Source organism: Lithobates pipiens, unplaced genomic scaffold (assembly GCF_037356315.1).
Source record: "Lithobates pipiens isolate NorthernLeopardFrog02 unplaced genomic scaffold, aLitPip1_a1.2 Scaffold_8, whole genome shotgun sequence".
Lineage (NCBI taxonomy): Eukaryota > Metazoa > Chordata > Amphibia > Anura > Ranidae > Lithobates > Lithobates pipiens.
This window is the reverse complement of record NW_027507903.1, coordinates 439,970,637-439,998,486: the sequence shown is the minus strand read 5'-3', so window position 1 is coordinate 439,998,486 and position 27,850 is coordinate 439,970,637. Positions and strand designations below refer to the sequence as shown.

General features: G+C 42.6%; 1 protein-coding gene across 2 annotated transcripts in view; it reads right to left on the bottom strand.

Annotated features, from left to right (window-relative positions):
- The window catches only part of SYNPO (synaptopodin), a 155,198-nt gene that overhangs the window by 79,438 nt on the left and 47,910 nt on the right, over positions 1-27,850 (bottom strand). For both annotated transcript variants that reach the window (XM_077468306.1, XM_077468305.1), the window contains exon 2: positions 20,953-21,847. In XM_077468306.1, coding sequence (XP_077324432.1) covers positions 20,953-21,361 — 409 coding nt within the window. In that variant the 5' untranslated portion in view covers positions 21,362-21,847. The remainder of the gene's footprint in view (positions 1-20,952; positions 21,848-27,850) is intronic.

Sequence of the window (27,850 nt, the reverse complement as noted above, 5' to 3'; positions counted from 1 at the left end):
CAGACCCGAAGGTCCTGCATAGAGCAGCCTTTTTCAACCAGGGTGCCCAGGCACCCTGGGGTGCCTATGGGTTTCTTTAGGGGTGCCTTGACAAATTGCCAAAACATTGTATACAGGTCAGCAGGTTGATGAAGCCTGTCTTTTAGTTACACACAGCACACACACAAGTTTTCATTGTGCACCATTACAACCTTCTAGCTGCTGGCGTCCTAACAACCAATGACATCATCAGTTGATAAGGAGAACATTTGGTGCCTGTACAGCATCCTTGTTTACCCCTAATCTTCTCCTTTCCATTAGCGCTGGGGTCGCATTAGCTGAGTGAGGGAGAAGAGAAACATTGGAATACTAGCCAGTACGGTATGCAAAGGTATCTGCTTTGGAAGAATAAGTCATCTCCACAATTGAGTGTCCTATGGGTGTGGATGTTGCCACATTATGTTTGAGGTGACTGTAGCCATATAAGTGCACTTGGTATGAAAACAATTGGGTACTGTCCATGATACTTTTTTTATTTGCACTAACACCCAAATCTTCAGGACAGGCTTTTGCGGTGTATCCCCTTCTGCAAGGTCCGAACAGTACTGCCTGTAGATGTTAGTGCAAATAAAGTCATCACAGGACAGTACTCATTTGTTTTTGCTGCATTTTTAAAACTTAGTTGTGATGTGAGACCCTTTAGCACCAGTTGTCGCTTAAAACTGGTAATAGTCTATCCCCCACTGGAACAGAGCTATTCCCTCTGCCTTTACTGTACATTACTCATCTTCCCTCATTTCAATGGTCTTTGTGGTGGTGACACACCCCGCGCACACCTCAACTTCCTCCCATCTCTCAAACACAAAAACCTCTTAGATTCAAATCTCAGGCAAACATGATACAACGGCATGTTACATGTGTCACACTGCCAGAATCAGCTTATTACAGATAGAAAAGATTAACTGATAAGGTAAATTTAAGGGCATTATGTTTTTTTTTTCCTGTCCGCTCTGGAAATTCCCTCGCCGAATGCTGTGTATCATCATTATTTCTCAACTAGCTCATTACACACCAGTGCGGTACAATTATCTCTGTGGGATTTAAAGGGAATGTACTGTGGGTTTGTATATCTTTTTTATTTATTTATTATCGTCCAATCTTTTTTACCAGGTAAACATGAAATATTGTATATTGATTTTTGACATTCCCATTTTTAACCAGCAGGTGAAGGACACAACTTAAATTTTCCCAGTTTTTCTTTAATGACTGTTGAATGAAGTCTGTTGTTTATAGAGCTTAGTAGCTCAAGCTACAAAATATTTCTTTTGTTCAGCCTGTGGCTAACAGATTCCTCCACACACACACGGGGCTGGACTGGGACAAAAATTTGCATAGAGCCTCAGCCTTGCATCAGGGTCCCCAGAGAGCCCCCCCACTTGCATCAGGGTCCCCAGAGAGCCCCCCTTACATCAGGGTCCCCAGAGAGCCCCCATTTTCATCAGGGTCCCCAGAGAGCACCCCCTTACATTAGAGTGCCCAAAGAGCCCCACCTTACATCAGAGCCCCTAGAGAGCCTCAGCCTTGCATCAGAGTCCCCAGAGAGCCCCCCATTTGCATCAGGGTCCCAAGAGAGCCTCCCTCTTACATCAGGGTCCCAGAGAGCCCCCCCTTACATCAGAGTCCCCAGAGAGCCTCTGCCTCACATCAGGGTCTCCAAGACAGCCCCCCTTACATCAGGGTCCCTAGAGAACATTCCCTTTACACCAGGGTCCCCAGAGAGCCCCCCTCCCTTACATCAGAGTCCCCAGAGAGCCTCCGCCTTAAATCAGGGCCCCAGAGAGCAGCTCCTTAAATTAGGGTCACCAGAAAGAGGGCGGGCAGTGAGAGATGATGTATTCTCTCTGCTGCCCGTGGCTGCACAGTTAGGGCAGAACAGTGGTGATGCAGGGTGGGTGGTGAGAGATGGCATCATCTCTCTGCTCTCTCGCCCGCTTGGCTCTCCCGTGCTGCTTGCCGCTCCCTGGCTCTTCTGTGCTGCTCCTCAGCAGATCGCACATTGCCCATCATTAATCTAAAAGGCAATCTTTAGGTGGGTGACTTTTAGATCTATCTATATTCTGTAATCTCATCTAGATTCTCATTCAAGCTGCAACAGAATAAAATAATAAAATAATAAAAGCAGAACTCCAGCCAAAAAAACAAAACAAAACAAAATAAATAGCCCATGAAAGGTAGCTTTTTCTGCAATATTAAAGCGATTGTAAAGTCTTGTTTTTTTTTTTTTTTTTTTTTAATAACAAACATGTTATACTTACCTGCTCTGTGTAGTGGTTTTGCACAGGGCAGCCTGGATCCTCCTCTTCTCAGGTCCCTCCTCACTGCTCCTGGTCCTGTTGAGTGCCCCCACAGCAAGCAGCTTGGTGTGGGGGGCACCCGAGCCAAGCTGCAGGTCCATGTGTTCATTCAGACAGACACACAGAGCTGCAGTTCAGCCCCACCCCCTCTCTCTCCTGATTGGCTTACTGACTTTGACAGCCACGGAGCCAATGGCGCCACTGTTATGTCTCAGCCAATCAGGAGGGAGAGGCCTTAGGTAGGTAATAGGGGTGCTGGGGAGGCTTCTACACACAGAAGGCTTTTTATCTTAATGCACAGAATGCATTGAGGTAAAAAAAGCTTCTGCCTGTGTAACTTTCAAACTGCCAATCCCCCCTCCAATATAACAGTGTTCTAGGTTAAATGACAGCCAGCATAATTCGGTCCCAGCTTGTCACAGGACGGCCCCCAGCCTATGATTGAACAGGGAAGCAGAAGCAGAGCCATGATGAGCTCATCATATACTGTGGCAAAACAAGCAGATTTGCAAAAAATACCTTTGATCTTTTTCCTTTAGCTTGGTTTGTGAGACTGCACTGGGATCATTAGAAGACCCGGGGCTTTCATTATATACTGATATCTGAAAAAAGGAATTCCTAGCCTCCTCCTAGATGTGCACGTGCCTTAGCTGTACAAAGGCCTACAGGAAGCGTGTACATCTAAAGGGATGCCAAGGGTGGCTTCTTTCAGATGCCAGACACATGACAAAAGGAAAATATTTCAAGTGAGTGCCTTTTAGCACATTTCTTCTTTGTACATGTTATTCGTTTGTTGTACTCTCTACTGTGCTACTTTGATTATAAACGTATTCAGCGCAAGTAAATGAGACTGGATTTATTTATGTATGAATGCTCTTCAAATTCTTTTACACAAATAAACTTGTAAATTTTGCTCAATGGTTTCAACATGCTAGTGAGGATCTACTCGCAATGGTAAACTGGACAAGAACTGAAACAGTTCTTTAACACTCTCCAGCATGGATGGTGGAAACAGTTATAGACATGTGAAAGTCCTGCAAAATGAATGCAAACTGATGCTACCAACCACTCTCATTTCGATGTAAAGCAGTATAAGGTGAAATGACTGCCCTTCTAAGTCCCCATCTGACTATATGGTCACATTGGTGGATTCTTCTTCTAGTGACAACTGTTCATTTATGGATTTCCCTTTCTCATTAACAATGATCACTAGAGGAAAAAGAGAAATCAGATCTCACCGACAGTAATAAAAACCCAACCAAGTTGCCTTCTGTACTACAGCTTGGGGCTCTCTAAAAAAATGTACCCTAGCCATCAAGGGCAAAGTGACAAGGACTGTATAAAACCCACATCCTGACCAGCTTATACTCATTTATCCAGTTCTTTCCCAGTTCTTACTTTTTGTCTCAGCCATCGCCAAAATGGCTCATATCACAGTTTAGAGAGGAGCGGCGGTGATGTCACCCCCTCTGACCTGGGATAGTGCTTGGACCTTGCGACCGGCCATGCATCATAGGAGGAGGCCACATGCTCATCTTTCATCTACACCTGGAAAAACATGGATGAAGGAGCAGTAAGGGAGTGCTGGATATGTGACTAATAAATTAGTCTGGGGAAAGCCTTTATACAGGATCACTTTGTCCTGGTCAAGAAAACCGGTTCTCTTTAATTACCTTGAGATTCAGACAGGTATTAGATGAATATACAGGTAAAGTAGATGCCCACAAGCTGGCATGGATTATTTTTTTAAGTAAAAGAAACTAAACAAGCTTGCTAATAAGGGGTTATTGGCAGCCTATACCAGGCCTTGGACAGCAGACATTCTATATAAAGGCACTATCATGTGCTCACCATCATAAGTATTTTCACCAACGTAAGTATTGTAATCTTAGTTTGAGCTTTGTCCCCTTCCTTCATCTGTGGTTTAAAGCCCCAGCATGTCTTTAAATAATACATGTTTATTCAGTACACCTGACTGCTAGGCCACCTGAGCTGTGAAATGTCAATGCACTCAGATCAGCCTCCCATTTCTCACATTACTAACTTGTGTACATATTACTGACTGACATACAGACAACGAGAGAAGGCACAACATGACAGCGGGGGAATGATGTTAGGAATATGATGTGACAGCGGAGACCATCTGTATGCATGACATATGCTCACAGAAAGTCTTGTTAAATTTTAAAATCACAGAAGCCGATGGAGTGGTGGCAGTTTTAGTTGCTCTGTCATTGCTTCTTACGCACAAGCACACACTAAGCAAGTTGTTCCCTCGTGAGTATTAAAACATGAATTTGGAAAAACTGCAACAGGTCTGATCTAAGCTATACTTGCGTAAAAGGGAAAAGGTCTGATCTGAGGTCTGCTTTCATTACAGATGAAGGGTCTAAACTTATTGGAGGGTCTAATCTGAGATCTACTTGAATTGCAGAGGAGGGGGTCTGTTCTTGGGTCTCTTTGCATTACAGAGGAGAGGTCTGAACCTATGCTGCTTGCATTGCAGAGGAAGGGTCAATTCTAAGGCCTGCTTACATTGCAGAGGAGGGGTCTAATCCTAGGTCTAAGTCTAAGGGTCTAACTACTTGATTTTCAGAGATGGAGTCTGTTTCTTTGCTATGCAGAGGGGAAAGTCTGATCCTATGTATTCTTACATAGCAAAGATTGGGGGGTTCTGATTCTAGGTTTTCTTACATAACAGAGAAGGGAAGGGTCTGATCCTAGGTTGACTGGCATTGTAAATAAAATATCTGATGTTCTGCCTGTTTTCATTACAGACAGAGGAGTCTGATCGGAGGTCTGCTTGCATTAAAGAAAGAGGAGGGGGTCTGGTCCTAACGTTGCTTGTATTATATGTCTGCTTGCATTAGAGAGGAGGCATCTAATCCTAGGTCTGCTTGCATAAAAGAGGAGGGGTCCCATCTTAGGTCTGCTGGCATTACAGAGGAGAGATGTGATCTTGGTATGCTTGCATTACAAAGGAGGGGTTAAATCCTAGGTCTGCTTGCATTACTGAGGTGGGATTTCATCCTAGGTCCGCTTGCATTACAGAAAATGTGTCTAATCCTAGGTCTGCTTGTATTATAGAGGAAGAGTCTGATCATATGTCTGCTTGTATTACAGAAAATGCATCTAATCTTACATTTGCTTGTGTAGCGCCGACTCCTGAAGAGCATGCGCTATGTGTTGTAAATTCAGTTTTCTCCTAAGACCATAGTTGGGTGTTAGGGTTCATTTCACAAAATTGTGGTCTTGGCATCAGTTTGGCTGGGCTGTACTATGTTCTGCCTGGTCATAGGTGTAGGTATCACCTTTGACAGGCATTGGAATGCAGTCTGGTTGGACGCATTGGGTACCAATCTCTCTCTCGGAGCCAATCAGTGGGTGCGTTGTCTCGCTGTGTATTCCGGGAGAGGGTACTTAAGGTGCGGAGGTCATGTGGTTCTGGGTTTAGGTCGAGAAGCATGTTCTGACTCTGTGGTCCTGGTCCTCCTGACCAACCCCCAGAGGCCCTCATGGCCTGGGGTGTGGATCCATCAGTTTCTGAGTCTCGGGACTGGCTAGTCCGAGGCACAGTAACTGGAAGGAGGTTTTCAAGGTGGTCCGGTGCCGTCTCGAGTTTGGAGAGGCCCAGCAACTCAAAACGCAACCAGGGGAGGACTCTTCAGAAGAGGGCCACGCACGAGGCTGGCTGCTCGGTAAGAGCCTGGAAGCTAAGCTAAAAGGACACCAAGTAAATCCACATTCTTGTGGTATCGCTGGACCGGCTGCAAGATACTGGTACTGTAAGAAAGTTCCTAATTTCATCTTTCAGTTACATCTAAGTTCTGTGCTCATTTAAAGCTCTACAATAAAGTCTGTGGGAGAGACTTTGCTTATTTAAAGTTCTACAACCAAGTCTGTGGCAGAGACTTTGTTAAGCTTAAATCACCTGTTGGCTGCTAAATCCACAAACAGGGATTTATACAGTAGTTGAAGTATCCAGTTGGGAATGGCTATTCCCTGGATCATGTCTGATTGCATTACAGAAGAGGCATCTAATCCTAGGTCTGCTTGCTTAAAAGAGAAGGGGTCTCATCCAGAGCCAGTGCTACCTTTAGGCAAACTTAGGGCGCACTGCTGCCTAGGGTGCCCGGCCACTCGTGTTCCTACTCTCTTCTCTCTGCAGCAAGTCTCAGCAGGCTGCCACTGCTCCGTTCGCACATAGTGTCAGAGGCGCAGCAGCGGTGGAGGCCTGTGTCTGTGTACCCACTAAAACATTCATTGATGGGCACTGGTAGGCTGCATTGATGGGTGCTGGTAGGTGTCATTGATGGATGTTGGTAGGCTGCATAGATGGGTGCTGGTAGGCTGCATTTGATGGGCGCTGGTGGGCTGCATTTGATGGGCACTTCATTAAAAAGGTGAGGTATACATGGGCAGGGCAAAAAGGGTGGAGTGAAGGGTGGAGCCAATGGGGGGGTGGCAAAATTACGTTTTGCCTAGGGTGTCAAAAATCCTTGCACCAGCCCTGGTCTCATCTTAGGTCTGCTTGCATTACAGAGGAGGGGTCAGATCCTAGGTCTGCTTGCATTACTGAGAATTAATTTGATCCTAGGTCTGCTTGCATTACAGAGGGTGGATCTAATGCTAGGTCTGCTTGCATTACAGGGAGAGGAAGAATCTGATCAAATGTCTGCTTGCATTACAAAGTGTGGATAGTTCTGATCCTAGGTCTGCTTGCATTACAGAAAATGCATCTAATCCTAGCCTCTTGCCTACTGACTATGGGCCCTGCCATTTGAGGGTGTTACAAGAATTCAGGAAGATGTCCTGTTATATAATGCAAAATTACATTACCACATTTAACAGTCAAGAAAGCCAGTAAGGAGATGTATGTGAAAAGAAAGCTGGTTAATGATATTTGGAGAGCCCTGGGTCTTCCTGAATACTGGTGGTGAACTGTCTGGATGGGCACTGACACCTAGGTTGGTCTAGGTGACTAGTTACATAGTTGCTTACTGTTTATGTTTATGGTAGCTGTTCATTAGATGTACAGGCATTACATTTTACAGTTTGCATTGTTTAGGATAATGTGATCAAGCTCTTACCTGATCTTGTATGGTATATATTCTGTGTGAATTTACAATAAAGTCAGTTCCAGTTTGCACCTAAGCTAGTGTTGTCTAGATTTTGAGTGCAATGATCATTACTGCTTGCATTACTGAGGAGGGGTCTGATCCTAGGTCTACTTGTATTACTGAGGAGGGGACTAATCCTACGTTTGCTTGTACTATAGAGGAAGGGTCTGATCCTAGGTGTGTTTGCATTACAGAAAATGCATCTAATCCTAGAAATGCTTGCATTACAGGGGGAGGGGTCTGATCCTAGGTCTGCTTGCATTACAGAGGAAGGGTCTGATCCTAGGTCTGCTTGTATTACCGAGGAGGGGACTGATCCTAGGTCTGCTTGTATTATAGAGGAAGGGTCTGATCCTAGGTCTGCTTGCATTACAGAGGAAGGGTCTGATCCTAGGTCTGCTTGTATTACTGAGGAGGGGACTGATCCTAGCTTTGCTTGTATTATAGAGGAAGGGTCTGATCCTAGGTGTGTTTGCATTACAGAAAATGCATCTAATCCTAGAAATGCTTGCATTACAGGGGGAGGGGTCTGATTCTAGGTCTGCTTGCATTACAGAGAAGGGTCTGATCCTAGGTCCGCTTGCATTACTGAGGAGGGGACTGATTCTAGGTCTGCTTGTATTATAGAGGAAGGGTCTGATCCTAGGTCTGCTTGCATTACAGAGGAAGGGTCTGATCCTAGGTCTGCTTGTATTACTGAGGAGGGGACTGATTCTAGGTCTGCTTGCATTACAGAGGAAGGGTCTGATCCTAGGTCTGCTTGTATTACTGAGGAGGGGACTGATCCTAGCTTTGCTTGTATTATAGAGGAAGGGTCTGATCCTAGGTGTGTTTGCATTACAGAAAATGCATCTAATCCTAGAAATGCTTGCATTACAGGGGGAGGGGTCTGATCCTAGGTCTGCTTGCATTACAGAGGAAGGGTCTGATCCTAGGTCTGCTTGTATTACTGAGGATGGGACTGATCCTAGCTTTGCTTGTATTATAGAGGAAGGGTCTGATCCTAGGTGTGTTTGCATTGCAGAAAATTCATCTAATCCTAGAAAAGCTTGCATTACAGGGGGAGGGGTCTGATCCTAGGTCTGCTTGCATTACAGTGGAGGGGTCTGATCCTAGATCTGCTTGCATTACAGAGGCAGGTTCATCTGATCCTACAGTTTTTTTGTTTAGCCTGCAAGCTTCCTTCATTCACACTATAAACTATATCAAATGCATGACAATTTTTAGTTCAATCTTATTTTATTGGAAAAGACCAAAAATAACATACTCAGATATAAAAAGAAATATTTATAGCATTTACATGAAATACAGAAATAACAGTTATATCAGGATACTGTAGGTCTCATTTTGGTTTTCACCAAAATAACGTGCCGTAAAAATTGTAAAATAACATACAACATATGCAGACCGAAAGTATCACCCTGAATGAGACCAGGGTGGTTTGGAAACAAAATAATTACACATAAGAGTCTAAAAAAAAAAAAAAAAAAAAAAAAGATTATGGAAGGATCACCATAAATAAGGGGGGCACTGTACATACAAGGAAGTGGGGTAGCAAAACAGAGAGTTAGTATCCAGGTGTGAGAGAAAGGAAAGGAGACACTCCATCACAACTATGGGTTGGAGGTAGTTGGTCTGCCTTCAGCTCATGGTACAAACTCAGAGGAATACTGAAACATGGGCCAGGAGGTCCATGTTATGGAGAATTGTTCCTCTTTATTATTTTCCTGGGCTATCAGATGTTCAAAGTCTTGTATGCCGTCTACTTTAATAGCCCACTCCCCAAGGGAGGGCGAATCAGTTGATTTCCAGTGTCGGGGGGATGCATGACATATTTTATTCGAGGGATGTCAGCCAGGAGACGCCCCACAAGGCCAGCTCCTCAGGTCTGCTTTCATTAGGTGACCTAAAGGTATCAGACAAATGATTCTGTTTAGGTAATAGAAAAAGCTGAGGAAGGGGAAGAGAAGCATAAAGAGATGTGGCAGGTATGGGTTAGCACAGGGAGAAAAAAAAGCAACTGGGAAAGATTATGTAAGCTGTCCGATTGATTGTTTCTCCAGAGGTCATCTAGCTGGTAGACATGTCCATGACTGATAGAAAGAAACTGCAGCTCAGTCCACCTGAAAACAGAGTCTGTCCTGTCATCTCATGACCACGCTTAGCTTTGTTATTTATGTCTATGTTTGAAGCAATGTGCTGAGCTTCCAACAGTCCATACATCACCTCACCTCAAGTTACATAAATATATCATATATCCAAAACCGTACCCTTGACAGCTATATACGAGAGAATCACTACTGGCAAAGAGCACAATGGACTTTTGAATTCATAAATTATTTTGCCAAACTGTGTTTTTGTATTTAGCTTCATCTTTACTAACACCCTCATAATAATATGTTGTAAATCAAGTGACAACTGCTGGCCCTTGCATAAAAACCTCATCCCGGTTGACCCTTGTGCCCATGTGCCCTGACCTTAGACAAAAAGTACTACTGTTTGAAACTGGGACTTCAAGTGTAGTGATCAATCTTCATGGCAGGAGGTCCACAGGGAGGGGAGACTTGTAAAAAGGCCTATGATACAAGCCTATGCTGGTGTGTAACTGTCTCCATTGGTGCTGGGGGCCATACTGGGATCTCACACACCCCTTTGGCACTAAAACCATAGAAAAGAATCGCTAGGAACTCTTGCCAAACCATTACAAACCTGCAGTTAAGTCTGGAAGAAAACTCACTCTAACTGTTAAGTAATTACATAGATAATTACCAAGAAAATCCCCCTGATGTCTAGTCATGTGAATTGGTGCAGTTCCATGAGGCAATCACAACAGAACAAAACACAGCTTACAGGGTCCTTCTCCAAGAAACTCAACACCCTATGAACTTGTAATACACAGGAGGGCAGAGGAGGGGCAAGAACACTGCTCCAGCTGTGCTGTAAAGCTCTCTCTAAAATGAAATGTTCCGTTCTCTTTGATACATATGAGTTGTTATGCTTGACTTGTAACAATTTGCTCACAATACATATGTTGTATAGGAGGACGTGACATATGCTAGTTCACAGAAGGGTAAAGTTACATCAGAAATAAATTACTGAAATTGGGACAGTGCTAAAAGGGAACTCCGAACAAAGCAAAAACACAGTTTAATCTATTCATGTATTTATTTAAACAGCAGAAGACCGATCAGTAATGGGTGTTTGGAAGAATATGAATTTATACTGCTGAGTTGTATTAACGCAGTGTTCCCCAAATTGCAGCCCTCTGCTTGCCTTTATGTGGCCATTCTGGCATTATTCCTTGTAGACACAATAGGGAACTTTTCCTCCCATTAGCACCAAGGATGGGGCACTATTCCTTTCACTGACACAAATAATGGAGCATAATCGCCCCCACTAATACTAATAATGGAGCACTATTCCACCTACTGACCCCAATGATGCAGCAATATTCCGCCTACTGACCCCAATGATGGAGCAATATTCCGCCTACTGACCCCAATGTTGGAGCAATATTCTGCCTACTGACCCCAATGATGCAGCAATATTTCGCCTACTGACCCCAATGATGGAGCAATTTTCCGCCTACTGACCCCCAATGATGGAGCAATATTCCGCCTACTGACCCCAATGATGGAGCAATATTCCGCCTACTGACCCCAATGATGGAGCAATATTCCGCCTACTGACCCCAATGATGGAGCAATATTCCGCCTACTGACCCCAATGTTGGAGCAATATTCTGCCTACTGACCCCAATGATGGAGCAATATTCCGCTTACTGACCCCAATGATGGAGCAATATTCCGCCTACTGACCCCAATGATGGAGCAATATTCCGCCTACTGACCCCAATGTTGGAGCAATATTCTGCCTACTGACCCCAATGATGCAGCAATATTCCACCTACTGACCCCAATGATGCAGCAATATTCCGCCTACTGACCCCAATGATGGAGCAATATTCCGCCTACTGACCCCAATGATGGAGCAATATTCCGCCTACTGACCCCAATGATGGAGCAATATTCCGCCTACTGACCCCAATGATGGGGCAATATTCCGCCTACTGACCCCAATGTTGGAGCAATATTCTGCCTACTGACCCCAATGATGGAGCAATATTCCGCCTACTGACCCCAATGATGGAGCAATATTCCGCCTACTGACCCCAATGATGGAGCAATATTCCGCCTACTGACCCCAATGTTGGAGCAATATTCTGCCTACTGACCCCAATGATGCAGCAATATTCCGCCTACTGACCCCAATGATGCAGCAATATTCCGCCTACTGACCCCAATGATGGAGCAATATTCCGCCTACTGACCCCAATGATAGAGCAATATTCCGCCTACTGACCCCAATGATGGAGCAATATTCCGCCTACTGACCCCAATGATGGAGCAATATTCGCCTACTGACCCCAATGATGGAGCAATATTCCGCCTACTAACCCCAATGATGGAGCAATATTCCGCCTACTGACCCCAATGATGGAGCAATATTCCGCCTACTGACCCCAATGATGGAGCAATATTCCGCCTACTGACCCCAATGTTGGAGCAATATTTCGCCTACTGACCCCAATGATGGAACATTGTTTCTCCTCCCACTAACCACAGGTGCTACTCGCAATGGCCACAGTCTCGCCCACTAAACACTGTATTATAGTAAACTGGCAGTTTGTTTAGAAAGTTTGGGGACCCCTGTTATAACGCGTGACCTTACTTCTCAGGAAGAAGTGTGTGTGCTGTTATGGCAGTTGCAGATCAAACAGAAGCAGCTTCCTTGGCTGTATAGGATAGCAGGGATTAATTCCGCTTTAAGGCTGTCAGCAGACTGGCCGGAGCCCCATGACGTCACTCCTGCACATGCGCATGGGAGCTGTCATTAACGGCACACGATGGGGCAGAAACAGCAGGGAAGTCCGTTTCTTCTTATTACATCCTCAGCGCACTACAAGTTAAATATCTCCTAAACTACGCACGTTTAGGAGATATTTCCACTACCTATAGGTAAGCCTTATTCTAGGCTTACCTATAGTTAAAAGTCAGGAGGGAGGGTTTACAACCACTTTAAAGTGATTGTAGGGGTTAGTTTGTTTTTTGTTATTATACTTACCACTGTGCAGCTCGTTTTGCACAGAGTGGCCCCGAATCTCATCTTCTGGAGTCCCCTGGTGGCTCCCCACATCAGATAACCCCCTGGGAGAAGCGTTCTCCGGGAGGAATTATTGAGTCTAGCATTCGACGTCCGTAGAGACCAAATGCAGGACTCGGCCCCGCCCCCCTGGCACTTGCGTCATTGGATTTATTTGACAGCAGCAGGAGCCAATGGCTGCGCTGCTATCAATATATCCAATCAACAGCCGAGAACCCCGGGCAGAGAGACCGTGCGTCCACGTGGGGCCAGTTCCAGAGCTCAGGTAAGTAAAACGGGGGGGGGGGGCAGGGGGTCGTTCAATGCCAGGTGTTTTTTCACCTGCTTTGTGGAGGAGACCATACTGAGACCACACAAGCTCTTTTTGACCTCTCTTGTTGTATGACATTGATGGTCAACTACATTTTGTGAGTACGTATTTTCATTTTATTTAAATGAGTCGTTTTGGGAGCAATTTCAATTGTTAATCACCACTGTGGGGGGATTTCAATGGAGCGCATGCACTTTTCTTCTGGCAAAAGGAGTTACATATTCATTACTGCATGTGAACTTATGTATTACTGTATACACTTGTTTAATATTAATTTATAATAATTTATATATTGTGTTTGCACATTTAACAAAGTTTGGTTTCACTTGTTAACAGCAAGCACAGTTTGCTCATGGGAATTTAGATTTCTGTGACATCACTATACATCATTAATCACACGTTTTGCAAGAGCTGCAGCACTTTACACATTTTAGTTTATACTCTAGGCGTGGGTGTTTATTTATCACTGCTTTAAAGAGAACCTGTACCGTGGACGCTGTGCCAAAAAAAAAAAGGCTGGCAAAAAATGAGTCACTTTCCCGATTTCTAACTTAGCTCACCTTGTTCTGCATTGCGTCTCTGTGTGGAGGTGGCCATCTTGGTAGAGACAGGACTTTGCTTCCTCGTTTCAGATCTGCCCCCCTGATGGTGATCTGATTACTGTGGCACCATTGGCTCCCGCAGATGTCAAAGTCAGCCAGCCAATCAGGGGAGAGGGGGGCGGATCGGGACTCTGTGTCTAAATGGACACACGGAGCTGTGACTCTGCTCCAGTGCCCCATAGGAAGCTGCTCACTGTGGGGGCACTTGATAGGAGGGAGGGGCCAGGAGCAGCAAAGAAGAACCCAAGAAGAGAAGGATCTGGGCTGCTCTGTGCAGGACAGGTAGGGGATTCACAGATCAACAAAGTGAAGCTCCAGCAGGGAAATGCATGGAGTACTGATCTTCAAGAATTCATTCCTCCCAGGAAACAGCGCAGTACTTACATTACCAATTCTCACACCAAACCCAATGAGACTAGCAATCACAGGTAGTAGTGGCTCTCACACTGCAGATACACAGCTGTAGACACAGGAACAGCACTGTATCTTTTAGAAAAAATCCAAAAGGATTTTTTTTTAAGAGTGCGGCATAGGTATAGTTAGCATTTCTAGATGTTCACTTTAAAATAGCATAGCTTTACTTTTTTGATTTTAAAGCGGCTTTGAGTTCTTGTAAACATATTTCGCACACCTGGAGTGCACATGGTTTCAAATGTAACCATTCATTGTGTATGGAAACTTTAGAATGTGTATGATATATTTATGCTAAGCTCTGTCTGCCCGCCAGATGATTTCACATGACAAAAGCTTTTTATACCTCTGCACCCAAATAGATCATGGAATACTTCCCTTGGTTTTAATCATGTCAGTTTTTATATCCATCTGGATGTAAACGTCACCTTTAAGATCTTAATAAAACCATCCAAAGGCGAGATCCTGTAAGACAATCTCATTGTGTATAGTATCAGTTACACCTAACAAATGAACCAAAAATAAACCCGTACTGTGGAAAATGTTAAAGTAACCACTGATGCCTGGCTGTCTTGGACTTCTGCACTCTTAGGGGAGCAGGTACCTAGTTTTGACAGGTACCCGCTCCCACTTCCGACTAATCTCAATGCAGCGAGATCAGCCGGAAGTCTGGCCCCCTCCTCCTTCCCCTGTTGCCAGGCAATTTGCAAAGTGGCAGTTTCCCTTAGTGGAGATGGCAGCGGCAGCACCCAACAGCCAATTGAAAGATCAACTGTGGTGGAGACACCGCTGGATTTGTGGACAGGTAAGTCCTAACATTAAAATTCAGCAGCTACAGTACAGTAAAGTAGAGTATTTGTAGCTGCTGACTTCTAATCTTTTCTAAAAGAGCCTAAAGTGCCACTTTAAAGGGGAAAAATAAATAAATGAATAAACCCAAAAGTGCCTTTTTACCATTACTATTCCTTTATACTGGCTTTTGGAATTTATAAATGCAGCAATTAAAAAATTTGGATGAAAGGTTTAGCACTGGGAAACACTTTTTGATAGATAAGTAGTGCATTTAGTCCCTTGAAATCAGGGACATTTGGGAGATATGGAGGTAAGTCTGTCGTAATGTGAAAGTATGCATAGTATACTTACACATTATTCTGAGAGCTGCCTATCCTTGGCCAGTCTGTAATTCTGCTTTAAAGAGATGTATAGTGATGTCACAGAAATCCAAATTCCATGTGAGGCACAAGCCTCATAAAGTAAACACATTCCTTTTACCTTTAGTGACGGAGCCAATTCCTCCTACATTTGTGTCCCACGCTCCTTGTCTCAGGCACTGCAGCTCACAGTGGGAGGAATTCATCAACAAAGGCTGTGCTAAACAGTCCAGTAAGCAGAGAGCAGGACTAGGTGTGACCAGGTACTGACTGACAAGGTACGGGCATGGGAATCAGCAATAACCATGCGGATAGCCACACCCCCTGCAGAATTTTTATCCTACTGTTTTGCAAGCAGACACTGCCTACTTGAGAGTGGCAACCCTGCTCTGAATTCAGAAGCAATGCAGCATTGTTGCTACGCCATCACAAACGAAACTGGATTAGGTGGACTTCACTGACAAGCTTGTGGGTGGGTGCAGTGTGGTTCGGTGGCAATAACTCTCATAAGTGCACTTAGTAGAATTTGTATTGTAGAAACAGCTAAACAGTTCACAAACCCAGAGGAAGAAGGCCCAATCAGGAACACTTACAAATGCCAACAGCGTATAGTGGAGCAGGTATCAGCTGAACTGACAGCGTCTGTCTGGAGGGGCAAAATATGGCCCCTCCAGACCCAAAGAAGATGTCCAAAGAGATTGCAAGCCCTAAGATTTCTCTTCTCATCTGAATCCATTCCCTGCCTGCTAAAACTGTCCATGAAAGATGGGTGACCTGTCCCTACACTACCCACACATGAAATAAATGCCAAACCTGGGAGCCAGGGCCTTAAATATGCTCTGCCTGCCCTAAGATGGTTGCTAGAGTCACATGGGGCGGCAGCATCCAATCGGATAACTTCCCCAGTGGCCCTGGAAACCATAGAGCAGCCATGTTCCTCTTGACGTCCTCTCCCATTGTGGTTCAGCACCACCTGCAGTGGAGAAAGTTAACTGCACCAGCCTATGGGCTCAACAGGATTTTGAGGGACTTTGTGGAGGACTAAGATAAAATTGTGAGTGCTGCAGCACATATATTTTTTAATGTTGAGGAGGGCATTGTTCTATTTATCACAAGATTAAATGTATCATTTTCAATGCAAGCAGTGTGAGTACCTGAGTTTGGCATCAGCCTTTTGAAATCCCTTGTACAGCAGAGCTCAGACCAGGAGAGGGTGGAGTAAGACAAAAAGCCAGTCAGTTGTGCTGCAGAGCACAAGCAACCTGCTAGTAAGAGGAGAGAGAACAGAGTAACAGGGAGATGAGCTCACCAGTCTGCTGCTTATTTTTTTTTACTGTCCAGTTACAGGCTGGAGGAGGGTCACAACCTGTAAGTGTTACTTTGCTGTAGGAAATAAAAATCAGGACTGTCAGACTGGGGCTGTGCTGGTTGACCAAGCTGTGTAAATTTCAGAACTGTATGGACAGAAAGAGAATCCATTGTCAGGCAATACAGCTATCTTTTTTCTTTTTATCTGTGCATTTAGCTGTTTGCTCGAAGAAAAACAAAACAAAAAAAGGCTTTGCTTAGCATTCCCCAATAACTAAAGCTATCATTTTTATTTTCGATGACTGGCCCTCTGACCCTTTAAGTAAAAAAAATTTAAAAAAAAAGTTGATTTTCTTTTTTTTTAAACAGTAATAAATGTGAGATTGCTGACTGCAACTTATAATCAACACACCCAAATATAATTTATCTGCTGTGACCACTGCACATACAATAAAAATACCACATTTTCTATAGGAGTTGTACAAAGGAGGTCCTCGTTAAACTGCAAACACTTCATGATTTATGCTGCTCATGTTCCACAAATACTGCCACTGGAACATATGTCCAATGCACATTATAATACACGTGTGACGTAAAATACTGTTCAAAGAAAACTACAGGTATGCTACTTATTAATTGTACTATCATAGGAATCTCCCTCTGTTTGCTGTGTAAATTGTAGGTGCCATGACAAACTTAGCTTATTTTGAGGAGTGTGTTTGTGAAAAATGGTTAAAGGTTAAAGGAAATCTATGGTTGCAGCATACATGTTCATTTTATAACATCAGTATTGTAATAGCAATACACACAATAGTTATGTTTGACAATCTAATATAAGTTTACTTGAAAAAACTCTTTTCATTTTGAGAGCTCAACCTGTCTGCTGGTCATCTTATTACACAACTTCTCAGATTCCCTGAAGGCTTTGCAACTTCTGTTTACATTCCACATCTAAGGACTACATATCCCATGGTAAACTGCTGCCTGCAAGCAGTGATTCTTGTACTGACTCCACCTCCTGAAACTCCTCCCTCAATCACCTCTGTAGTTCAGAAGGCAGGCTCTGTGAAATGTGTGACACAGCAGTGCCTACTCACAGAGCATAATGAATATGTGTCAGAATTCAAGAAAGTAAATGTCTGGTCGATCTTCACAAAGTAAGTTTACAAAAGTTAAGATCGTTCAGAGTAATAGACTAAGAGTCCATTCACACAGGGGCAACACGACTTCCAGCGAGACTTTGGGAAGCAACTTGGACACGACTTGAGTATGAATCACAGCATGAATTGAGGCAACTTACAAGACAACTTGAAGTTGCCTCCAGGACAGGGGACTTTGCCAGCGGCCAATCACATAATAATCAGCTCTGTGGGGGGGAAGGGGTTTGCCTAGAAAACTATTTTTACTTCCTGGAAAGTTGCTTCAGTTACGACAGGGGATTTGACTTGGAGACAACTTCCATTGAAATCAATGGATACAAGTTGCCTAGAAGTCGGATTGAAGTAGTACAGGAACCTTTCTATAGTCGGAGTGACCTCAGTAGTGTACATTAAGACGGATCCATTCACTTACATTGATTTTATCATGTTGCGTGACTTGAGGCAACTTGGGACGACTTCAAGTCAGATCCAAAGTTGCCCCTGTGTGAATGGACTCTAATAGTAATAGGCTAGAGATTATTTACATACATTATGAATATATTATTTTACATTTTGACTGCTTTAAAGTGGAAGTAAACCCTCCTATCGTTTTCAGTCAAGGAAGCTGCCATCTTGGCCTCTAATAATTCTTCAACTTCCACAATGCTGCACATGTGATCAGTTATCACACCAGCCATTGGATGGTTTGAAAGTTTGGTTGAGACCACAACCATTGTGAAAGTTAGCATTTCTGGCATGCCGGGAATGTAAGTGTTTTTTGAAACTCGATCTACTCCCACTTTAAGTATAGATTTTCTTAACACCTTCCTGTCCGGTCTATAGCAAATTAATGGCTTGGTGGGACTTTCCTCCTTCTGAGTGGATGTTATAGGACACACTCTTGGAAGGCTCTGCTCGTGGGGCTGCGCAGCAGAGCAATCTGTCATTGGCCGTGTCCAGTGCCCTGTATTGGCAGCACCATGGAGAGCTGGCCTGCTGCTTAGCACAAAATGCTGTAGTCCAGGTCCCCAATGGTCTAACACCTCCTCAGCAGGTTTCCAATCAAGCACTCATGGTTTCTAAGCAGCACTGTTGATTGGAGCACTGTGTAGGGAGTGTGTCGGACCACTGGAGACAAAGGCCGCTGTGCTCTGTTTTGGTAGAGTTTCGCATCTCTAGCATGCTGCTAGCACAGGGCATTTTAACCCTAACTGTGGCTTGCTAGTACAGTAAAAATAAAAAAATAAAAAAATTGAAAATGCCTACATCTAGAACTGTTAATTAAGTCTGACTGCATTACAGTAACAAAAAGGGATGTTTCCATTGGGCTTTCAAAACAAAGGAGAATTTTTGCATTGGTTTTGTACATAAAATGGGCAGCAAAAATGTAAATAATGTGATAAAATGTAATACATTAGATGATATAAAATGAATGTACAAAAACTAAAAATCACATATCCGTGTAAATCTGTTACATACAGCCCACATAATTTTGTTTTCTCATTATGTTTGACGATTAGATCTCTATTCCCAAAAGAGCAATTAGTAAAACAGGGAGCTGATGAAGTTTCCATCATGTAAACACTATGGCAACACATAGAGAGCCATTATGCTATTTCTGGTAAAGGATGTTTACATATCATTAGGAAACCATGCTACTTGACTAATCAGAGCCTTATTAACTCCAGTAGTATCCAGAAAATGTGCTTCCTTTCTGTGCTACAAGATATAGAAACACAGTAAACCTACCCACAGACTTTAGAGGACATTCAATTATGAAAGTATTATTTGACCTCTATTGTAAAAGTGTCACAAAGTGCTTAGCTGACCAAGTAACTTCTATTGAGAAGGGAGGGAATGGGGAGAAGTAATGGTTGGGACAGGTTCTCCAGTTGCTAGTACAAATGACTTTAGGGGCCACGCAAAGACATATACTTTGAACTACTCACAGCTCCTGTGGATGATGACATGGAGACCAGTCCTGAGCAGGCTATAGCATTTGAGAAGGTGGTCTGAGGTCTGATATTTTGATCACGTAAGGTGCCCATAGTCATTACATAACAATCTCCTGATCTCACTGTTTCCAGCTGGATTGGGAAATAATCTATTTGCAGGCACCTGTAGCCAAGCCTAGCCAAGACTCACACATTCCCCCCCTCCTCTAAACCAGCACTGTTGGTGTCTGCTGCACGTTTCCTCCTCCACTCTCCATAGACAAAAACAAGAATGTTTTTTCTGGTGCAATCATTGGTGCTCAAGGATTTGTTGGACAATGCAGATACCAAAGTGGCTGTGCATTCAAGCATCTTCGGGTGTCCTTGGTCCATATAAAATGTATTTATAACTAAAACTTTATTTTTTATTTTGACCCCCTCTCCCATAAGTTTATGCTGTGTGAGCCCCAATGGGAAGGTTTCCTTTAATTTCCTTCCTGAGACACAACAGGAAGTAAGAGGAAATATTTACAAAGGAAGGGGAGTTCCTTTATTGACTCTACCAGAACATGTGTCCCTACTTGAGAATCTTTCCCTGCCTCTTGTTCTTGGATAATTTATGTTTTGGTTACAATGATCACCAGGAAAAGTACAAAAGGTGAACCTACTATACATATACATGGCTATGCATACATTTTAATTTCTAGAGAAGAGTGTGTAAGTGTGAATGTGTGTTGCGTGTTTGGGAAGATGAAGGGGAGGGAGTTATGGAGGTTTATGTTGTGCTAATGTACTTATCCCAGACCTCAACTTGGCTATGATCAAGACTGAACATAAGGAAAGGCTGGCCTCTCTAGTGGAAGGCCTGTGTAGCGCTGAATAGGTCGAAGTTTAGGCGTGCCAAACATAAAAGGTCTGCAGACAGGATGTACAGAGCTTTTATTTACTTAAATTGTCAAAACAAGTTGCCATGTGTTTTTTTTTTAAGGTTTGTTTAAACAAAACAATGAAAACTCTATGCATCCAGTCTTTAGACTTTTCATGTTCAGCGCTCCTATATTTCAACTTAATAAAGTTGCAGTCTTTGCAGTCTCTCTACGTTTACCTGGGCGACAATGCTTTATATTAGACTTCTAAGTGCCTGACATTCTCAGGCAGAGAGACAGCTAAGGAAGAAACATCTGAAATTGCTTATTCTGGACTTCAAAGTAGTGGACCTGCATTGCTGACGCACGGAAAAATGAATGAAAATTACCTAAACTGGATCTCTTTTGACTTAACTTCACCCACTGAGAATAACTTAGATGAAGTAACAATTTACTGCATTAACTTGAACATTTTTTTTAAGTCTATATACATTTTGGTCAATCTTTGGCTTCTTAAAATCACTTATTTCTAAACCTAAATAATTCCAGTCAAACAAAAGGAAGCTATCTTTTTACATATAATGTAAAGGTTGTATGCATGTAACAATGACTTACGTATCTTTCTTGAATGCTGAACAGTAGACACCACCGTGGTACTGGGCACAATTTTCCACTCAAGGTCATTTTGCTCAGTCTTGGTTGGAATCGGATTGATTCTTAAGGTAGCTTCAGTCACTTTGGCTCCTCCATCCCCTGCGTTTTCTCTTTTTTCAGTGAAACCATTTGTTGACTCCTCAGGTTCTTCTTCAACTACAGCCCAATGAGCTGTTCTTATCTCTACAATTTCATCACCGTCACCCTCCTTTGCCTTGTCATTGCTGATATTTTCTTCTCTCATGCCGTCACCTGGTGCCGCATTCCAGGTTCCATTTTCCACATCTACATTCTGATCAATGAAACCACAAGAAGGTCCATGTCCAACTATAGATCCATTCTGTGGAATTGTGCTGGACTTCAACATCATGGCTTCTTGGTAAGAACAGGCTGTCACTTACAACAACAGCTGATGAATTTTAAACTAAAAGCTAGGCATCCTCTAGAAGGTTTAATAAGAAATACTGATAATACAGCTTTCCCTCATGGAACTACAGCTGGTGTGTTCTATGATATTCTTTGTATGATCATAACATCCCCATTAAGCAAAGTTTTTTTAATACCTCTGTTTGCCACCTGACAGGTTACTTCATACTTTCCGTAGAAAAAGAAGTTCACTTTTTTAATATCACTGATAGCAACTTATAATAGAATCCAATGTTTTTCTTTCTGCAGGGAAGGCAGATGGAGTGTGATCTAATAGGCACTTCTCCAAAAGTAACATGGAACAAAAAACAGCACCGTGTACAGTAGATGCAGGAATTGTCCCTAATGTACAGAGGTTCCTGTGGGTTCAATGATGATGTTCTCTTGGCTTATTCCTCTTGAATTGTCACAGCTTTTCCTTTCCTGTCTCCTAAAATGACACAAAAAAAATACAAAAAAAAAGGTCATCAGATTTGTTGCTACAAGCAACTATGAAATATTTACTATTATATTTTATACTCTCTCTCTCTCTCTCTCTCTCTCTCTCTCTCTCTCTCTCTCTCTCTATATATATATATATATATATATATATATATATATATATATATATATATATATATATATATATATATATATATATATATATATATATATATATATATATATATATGTAGTAATTCAAATAGGAAAAATTGAAGTGTATCCTGTAATTGGCACAAAAAGGTATTTTTATGGGCTGAATCAATAAAAAGTATTCTGTTTGTTTGAAACTAGTACTCAACTGAGGCATGAGACACAAAATAATAGAAGATGTTTATTCTAAAGCACACCATTCAGCCCATTTAATAGCTTAAAGAGAACCACAGGATGCAAGTTATCACCTTTGTTGGCCAGAAAAGCCTCTCTGAAACGGGTTTCACTTGGGTAATAGGGGTTTGACTTCTCTGACATCAGGTCTATGCTTTATTAATAGATCACCTCAAATGAGAATGTCCTTACTAGTTATTGAGATAAATACTTTGGACAGGACTTTGACGAGGCTTAGCCTTGACACCAGGGAAGTCAAACCCTAAGTAACATTGTGAAACAAGGTTTAGAGAGTCACACAGACTAGGGTTTTCTTGCCAAAAGAAATAAAGAGGCATTACGGTGTCTGAAATTAGGCTTGGTTTTATGGATAAAACAAAAGCAGGTGCTAGATCATGCAGAAATGTGCAAGAACCCAAAACTCCCAGGACAGAAATAGTGTTTGGGTTGGGAGATCTAAATGTTGAAATATCTTGGATATTCCAACATTGTGATCTCCCAACCCAAACACTATTCCTGTCCTGGGAGTTTTGGGTTCTTGCACATCATTTTAGAGGCAGTGTTAAAGGGGCATTTCCACCTAAATGTATAGTTTAATTATAGATGGAGCCTGGTGGGATGAGTTAACCTCTGGTTTCTTAGCTCTTGTACACACGGACGGACATTCCAATGGACAATGTCCGATGGAACCATGTTGTCGGATAATCCGACAGTGTGTGGGCTCCATCGGACTGTTTCCGTCTGAATATCCGACGGACAAAGTTTTCCAGCTGGGCTATAAAATTTTCCAACAACATGATCCGATCGGACTTTGTCCGATCATGTGTAGAGAATTCTGATCAGACAAAGTGCCATGCATGCTCAGATCAAATTCCTAGACCAAAGCTATTGGCTACTAGCCTGAACGTAGTCCCGTCCTAACGAAATAACGTCATCACGTTAAGTATGATCAGATTTTCTGACAACTTTGTCCGACTGTGTGTATGCAACAGTATTGGACAAAATCCGACGGATTTGGTTGTCGGAATGTCCGACCGTGTGTACAAGGGCTAATACTATTAGATGAAACCAGGGGTTAACTTCTCCCACCAGGCTCCATCCATAATTAAACTACACATTTTGGGGGAAATGCCCCTTTAACACTTCCTCTAAAATGTATGCAATCCAACAGTAGTTAGATCCTTGTAGTAATGGGCTCTGGTCTGCTACAGTTGTTAAAGCTGCATGGCTGCCATAACTATGGGCTGAGTTCATAGGCTGATAATTACAAATTGTGTGCCAACATCATTGTGATAATAAATATAAGCTTTAAATTTTTATAAAGCTAAAAATATGATTGCAGCTAAGATAACAATGGTCTCAAACGGAATATGGGGTTGATTTTCTAAAGGCAAATACCATTTGGTTCCATTTGCAAGAGCAATTGCCCCAGAGCTTAGTGAATGTGATGAAATTTTAGTTTGCAAAGAATCTTCTCCTGATGATGTGTGGTATGAAAAAATGCGTTGAATGGAGCCAGGCACTATAATGCAGGAGTTTGGATGAACTGGATTTGTTATACAGGAGTTTTTGCAGTGGCGCCGCACTTGAGAGAAATTTGCATTAAGCACTTGCTTTGTGAGTGCAATTAGTATTTAATTTACTGTTTTAATAAAGTTACATTGTTGAGCTAGAAGCCTTTTTTCTTTGTGCTTTACTTAATGGACCCATGAGGGAATAATAAAGGAACCAAGAAGTCCACCTCTCTGCCTACCTGGCATTACTACACAGCCCTGTTTACCTATCTTGATAAGAGGTCAAACAAATCTTTTGAGTGATCCTGAACTACTGGGAATTTACTTTTAAAAGTGTGAAGCATCAGCACTTTATACACATTCCTGCTTCAAATGGTCATTAATATTGCTATAGACTTGTTTGATTCATATGAATTGTATTAACCACCAGCACTGCATATCATTGACAGAGGTTCTACACATATCAATGTGTGCTATTTGTTTTAATGGCCACTGAAATAAAGTTATTCTAAAGGTAATATGTTTTAAAAAAAATAACAAACATATTATAAGTACCTGCTCTGTGCAATGGTTTTGCACAGAGCAGCCCCAATACGCTTCTTTTTTTCCGCCCCCGGGGGTCCAAGCTCATCTCCCTGCCGAATGACCCCAGTAGCAAGTCTTGCAATAGGGGCACTTGAGTAGGCTTGATCCCCAACTGCACTCCTGTGAATGGACATTATCCATTCACACACAGAGTCTGGCTCAGACCCACCCCCGCTCTCTCCTCATTTGCTCACTGGCTTTGATTGACAGCACCAGTAGCCAATGGCTCCCGCTGTTGTGTGAGCCGATGAGGAAAGGGAGACCCGGGATAGCCGCTGCTCTTATGCACATTGCTGGATCGAGATGGGACTCAGGTAAGTATAAGAGGGAGTGTGGGGCGAACTGCACCCAAAGGGTTTTTTACCATATTGCATAGAATGCATTAAAGTGGATGTAAACCCTCACATACTGTATACCCAGTAAAGTGAACAGCCTCAGATGATACACAGAGATGAAACAAATCTCCCTATATACGTTTTACTTGCATATCTGCTGTCTTCAGCTTGCTATATTCTTTAGAAGTTCAGATCATGTTAGAGATTCTCTCTTTCTGTTCAGCACTGGACGTGAAGTCTGGGCATACAACCAAGACAGCTGATTGGAGGAATGGCACACACTCCCTCCTCACATAGGTAGAGACTCTCAGAGCTGTTCTGTGAATAGTTTAGCTCTCTGCAAATATATTTATAGCAACCTGACACAAAATTCAGCCTGGTTTTATCTCCTATGACGGAGAACTTGCAGAAGTTATCATGCTGATAGAAGAAGAATGGAGCAGGGGAAAGCCAAGGGGTGCTTTAAAGAGAGATAAGAAAACACTGCAGATATATGTGCCCAGCTTAAATTTCTTGATTCCGGTTTACATCACTTTAGGGAAAAAAATCTTCTGCCTTTAGAACCACTTTAACTTATGCTTTTATTTACTATGGTATATTTATTGTTTTATTGACATGTCATGTAATTTATTGTGTTAACTGAATATTGCTGTAAGTGCAGTTTTCTTTTGTGTTATATACATTGCAAGAAATACCCAATAACGTTCAACGAAAATATGAGACAACATGTTTTCTTGCACATGATTGGATTAATGGAAGTCAGCAGAGCTAAAGTGCAACTGCCTTAGTGAGGAGCATCACCCAGAGCCCATAGGACAAAAACCAAGTCCTGCCCTTTAAGTGGTTGTAAATCCTTCCATATACCTAGAGATGTGACTGGCCTCAGGTGATACACAGAGAAGAAACAAAGCCCCCTACATAAGTTGTATCTATTTATCTGCAGTCTTCTTTTCTCTACATCTATTCAAAGTGCAGAATGCATAAAACATGTCTGAGCTGTCAGAAAAAAACACTGACAGTGCGAGGAGAGAAAAAGAGAGCCGATAACCGGCTTGTGTTAAAAGGACATTGGCGCTGATAATCAGGGCACTGATTATCAGTGTCCAAATTATCAGTACAGTCCCAACAGTGCCCACAAGTGCTGCCAATCAGTGCCCATTAGTGCTGCCAATTAGTGCCTATCAGTGCCTCCTATCAGTGCTTATCAGTGCCACCTACCAGTGCCCACCAGTGCTGCCTATCAGTTCCCATCAGTCCCACCTATCAATGCCCATCAGTACCCATCAGTGCTGCCTATCAATGCTGCCCAACAGTGCCATCAAACAGTGCCCTTCAGTGTCGCCTATAAGAGCTGACTATTAGTGCCACTTATCAGTGCCCATCAGAGGTGCCTATAGGTTCCCATCAGTACCCATCAGTGCTGCCTATCAGTGTCCATCAGTGCCCACCAGTGCCGTCTCATCAGTGCCACCTCATCAGTCCCACCTCATCAGTACCCATCAGGACAGCCTATCAGTGCCCATCAGTGTACATCAGTGAGGGAGAAAAATTACCTGTTTGCAAAATTTTACAACAAACTGTGAAAAATGCTTGTTTTTTTTTCAAAATTGTTTGTACATTTTTATTTGTTTAGCAAAGAATAAAAAAACTAGTGGTGATTAAATACCAACAAAAGAAAGCTCTATTTGTGTGAAACTAATTGACAAAACGTTCATATGGGTACAGTGCTGCATGACCGCGCAATTGTCATTCAAAGTGTGACAGCACTTGTGCCCAGTAGACACGTGGGCAATTCACACTATTGTGCTGCTGTAAGGCATGCTATGTGCATTGGTAGTCTGTTGTGCAATAGATTCTGTGATATGCATGTGCGATTTTTGGCCCATTGTGTTGCATAAGGCAGCAAATCCTTTGCCCTTTACACAGCAAATTAATCAAACAGAAGAAAGTGATGTAATGGGCTTCGGTGTTGTATTCAAAACGTTGCCATCTGGCTTCACTTTACCCTGACACATCCCGCCAAATCAGGTTCTTAAAATTAGACTGGCAGTTCTGGAGACATATGCAGTATAAAAGTCTCTTTCAGCATGAAGACTGATTATATGGCTCCTGTTCAACATACAGTGAAGTCATTTCTTCACCTGTGAGAGTAGAATTATATTCTCCACACACGCTCGGAAAATGTGGATTGGCTTTCTGTAAATTTCACTGAACCGGTTTAAAGGAAAATCAGCTTTCTGCTAAATTAAAATTACTGTAAATATGTAGCCTAGGCATTAGATAAATCTGACACAGCTGTGCTATGAGTATTTCAATGTGCGCTATTGTTACTGTAAACCTGTCATCTACATTAGTAAAATGCATTAAACAAGCAACAGGAACATACTGCATGCACGCAGAGGTCCCTGCCCATAACTTCAACCATCTTTCTGATATTCAAAACTTTCAATTTCCAAATTTGCCTCTCAAAGTCAAAAGCTGGCTCACTGGATGATCACTAGGATGGATATCCTAAATCAGTGGTTCTCAACCGCAGTCCTCAAGTACCCCCAACAGGCCATGCTTTGGTATCTTCCCTTAGATAAAATAGCTCTTATCAATACCATGTCATTGACTTAAAGCAGCTGTGCAAAGTAAAAGAAAACCTGAAAACATGGACCGTTGGGGGTACTTGAGGACTGAGGTTAAGAACCACTGTCCTAAATGACCTATAATGAGGGGAGGAAGATGTGGGAGGGAGAGGGCCAGCTTTTGAGTTGAGAAACAAAAGTCAGAATTTGAATAGTAGAGTTCCTGGGGTGTTCATTAAAATGGTTAAACATTATAGGTACCTTCAAGGTGCTAGTTTATTGAGTAGTCCTTCCAAAGGCCTATCTGCCTATTTCTATCTATCTATCTATCTATCTATCTATCTATCTATCTATCTATCTATCTATCTATCTATCTATCTATCTATCTATCTATTTATCTATATACATCTACCCACCTACATGTCTACCCTATATATACCATCCAACCATTAAAGTGGTTGTAAACCCTTGCATATATCCAGTGAAGTGAACAGCTTCAGGTGATACACATAGATAAAACACATCCTTTATTTTTTTGATCTGCATTCTTCTCTTTCATACACCCCTTCAAAAGGGCAGAAAAGTGTTAAAACCTGTCTTCATCTACCAGGAGCATGGGGGG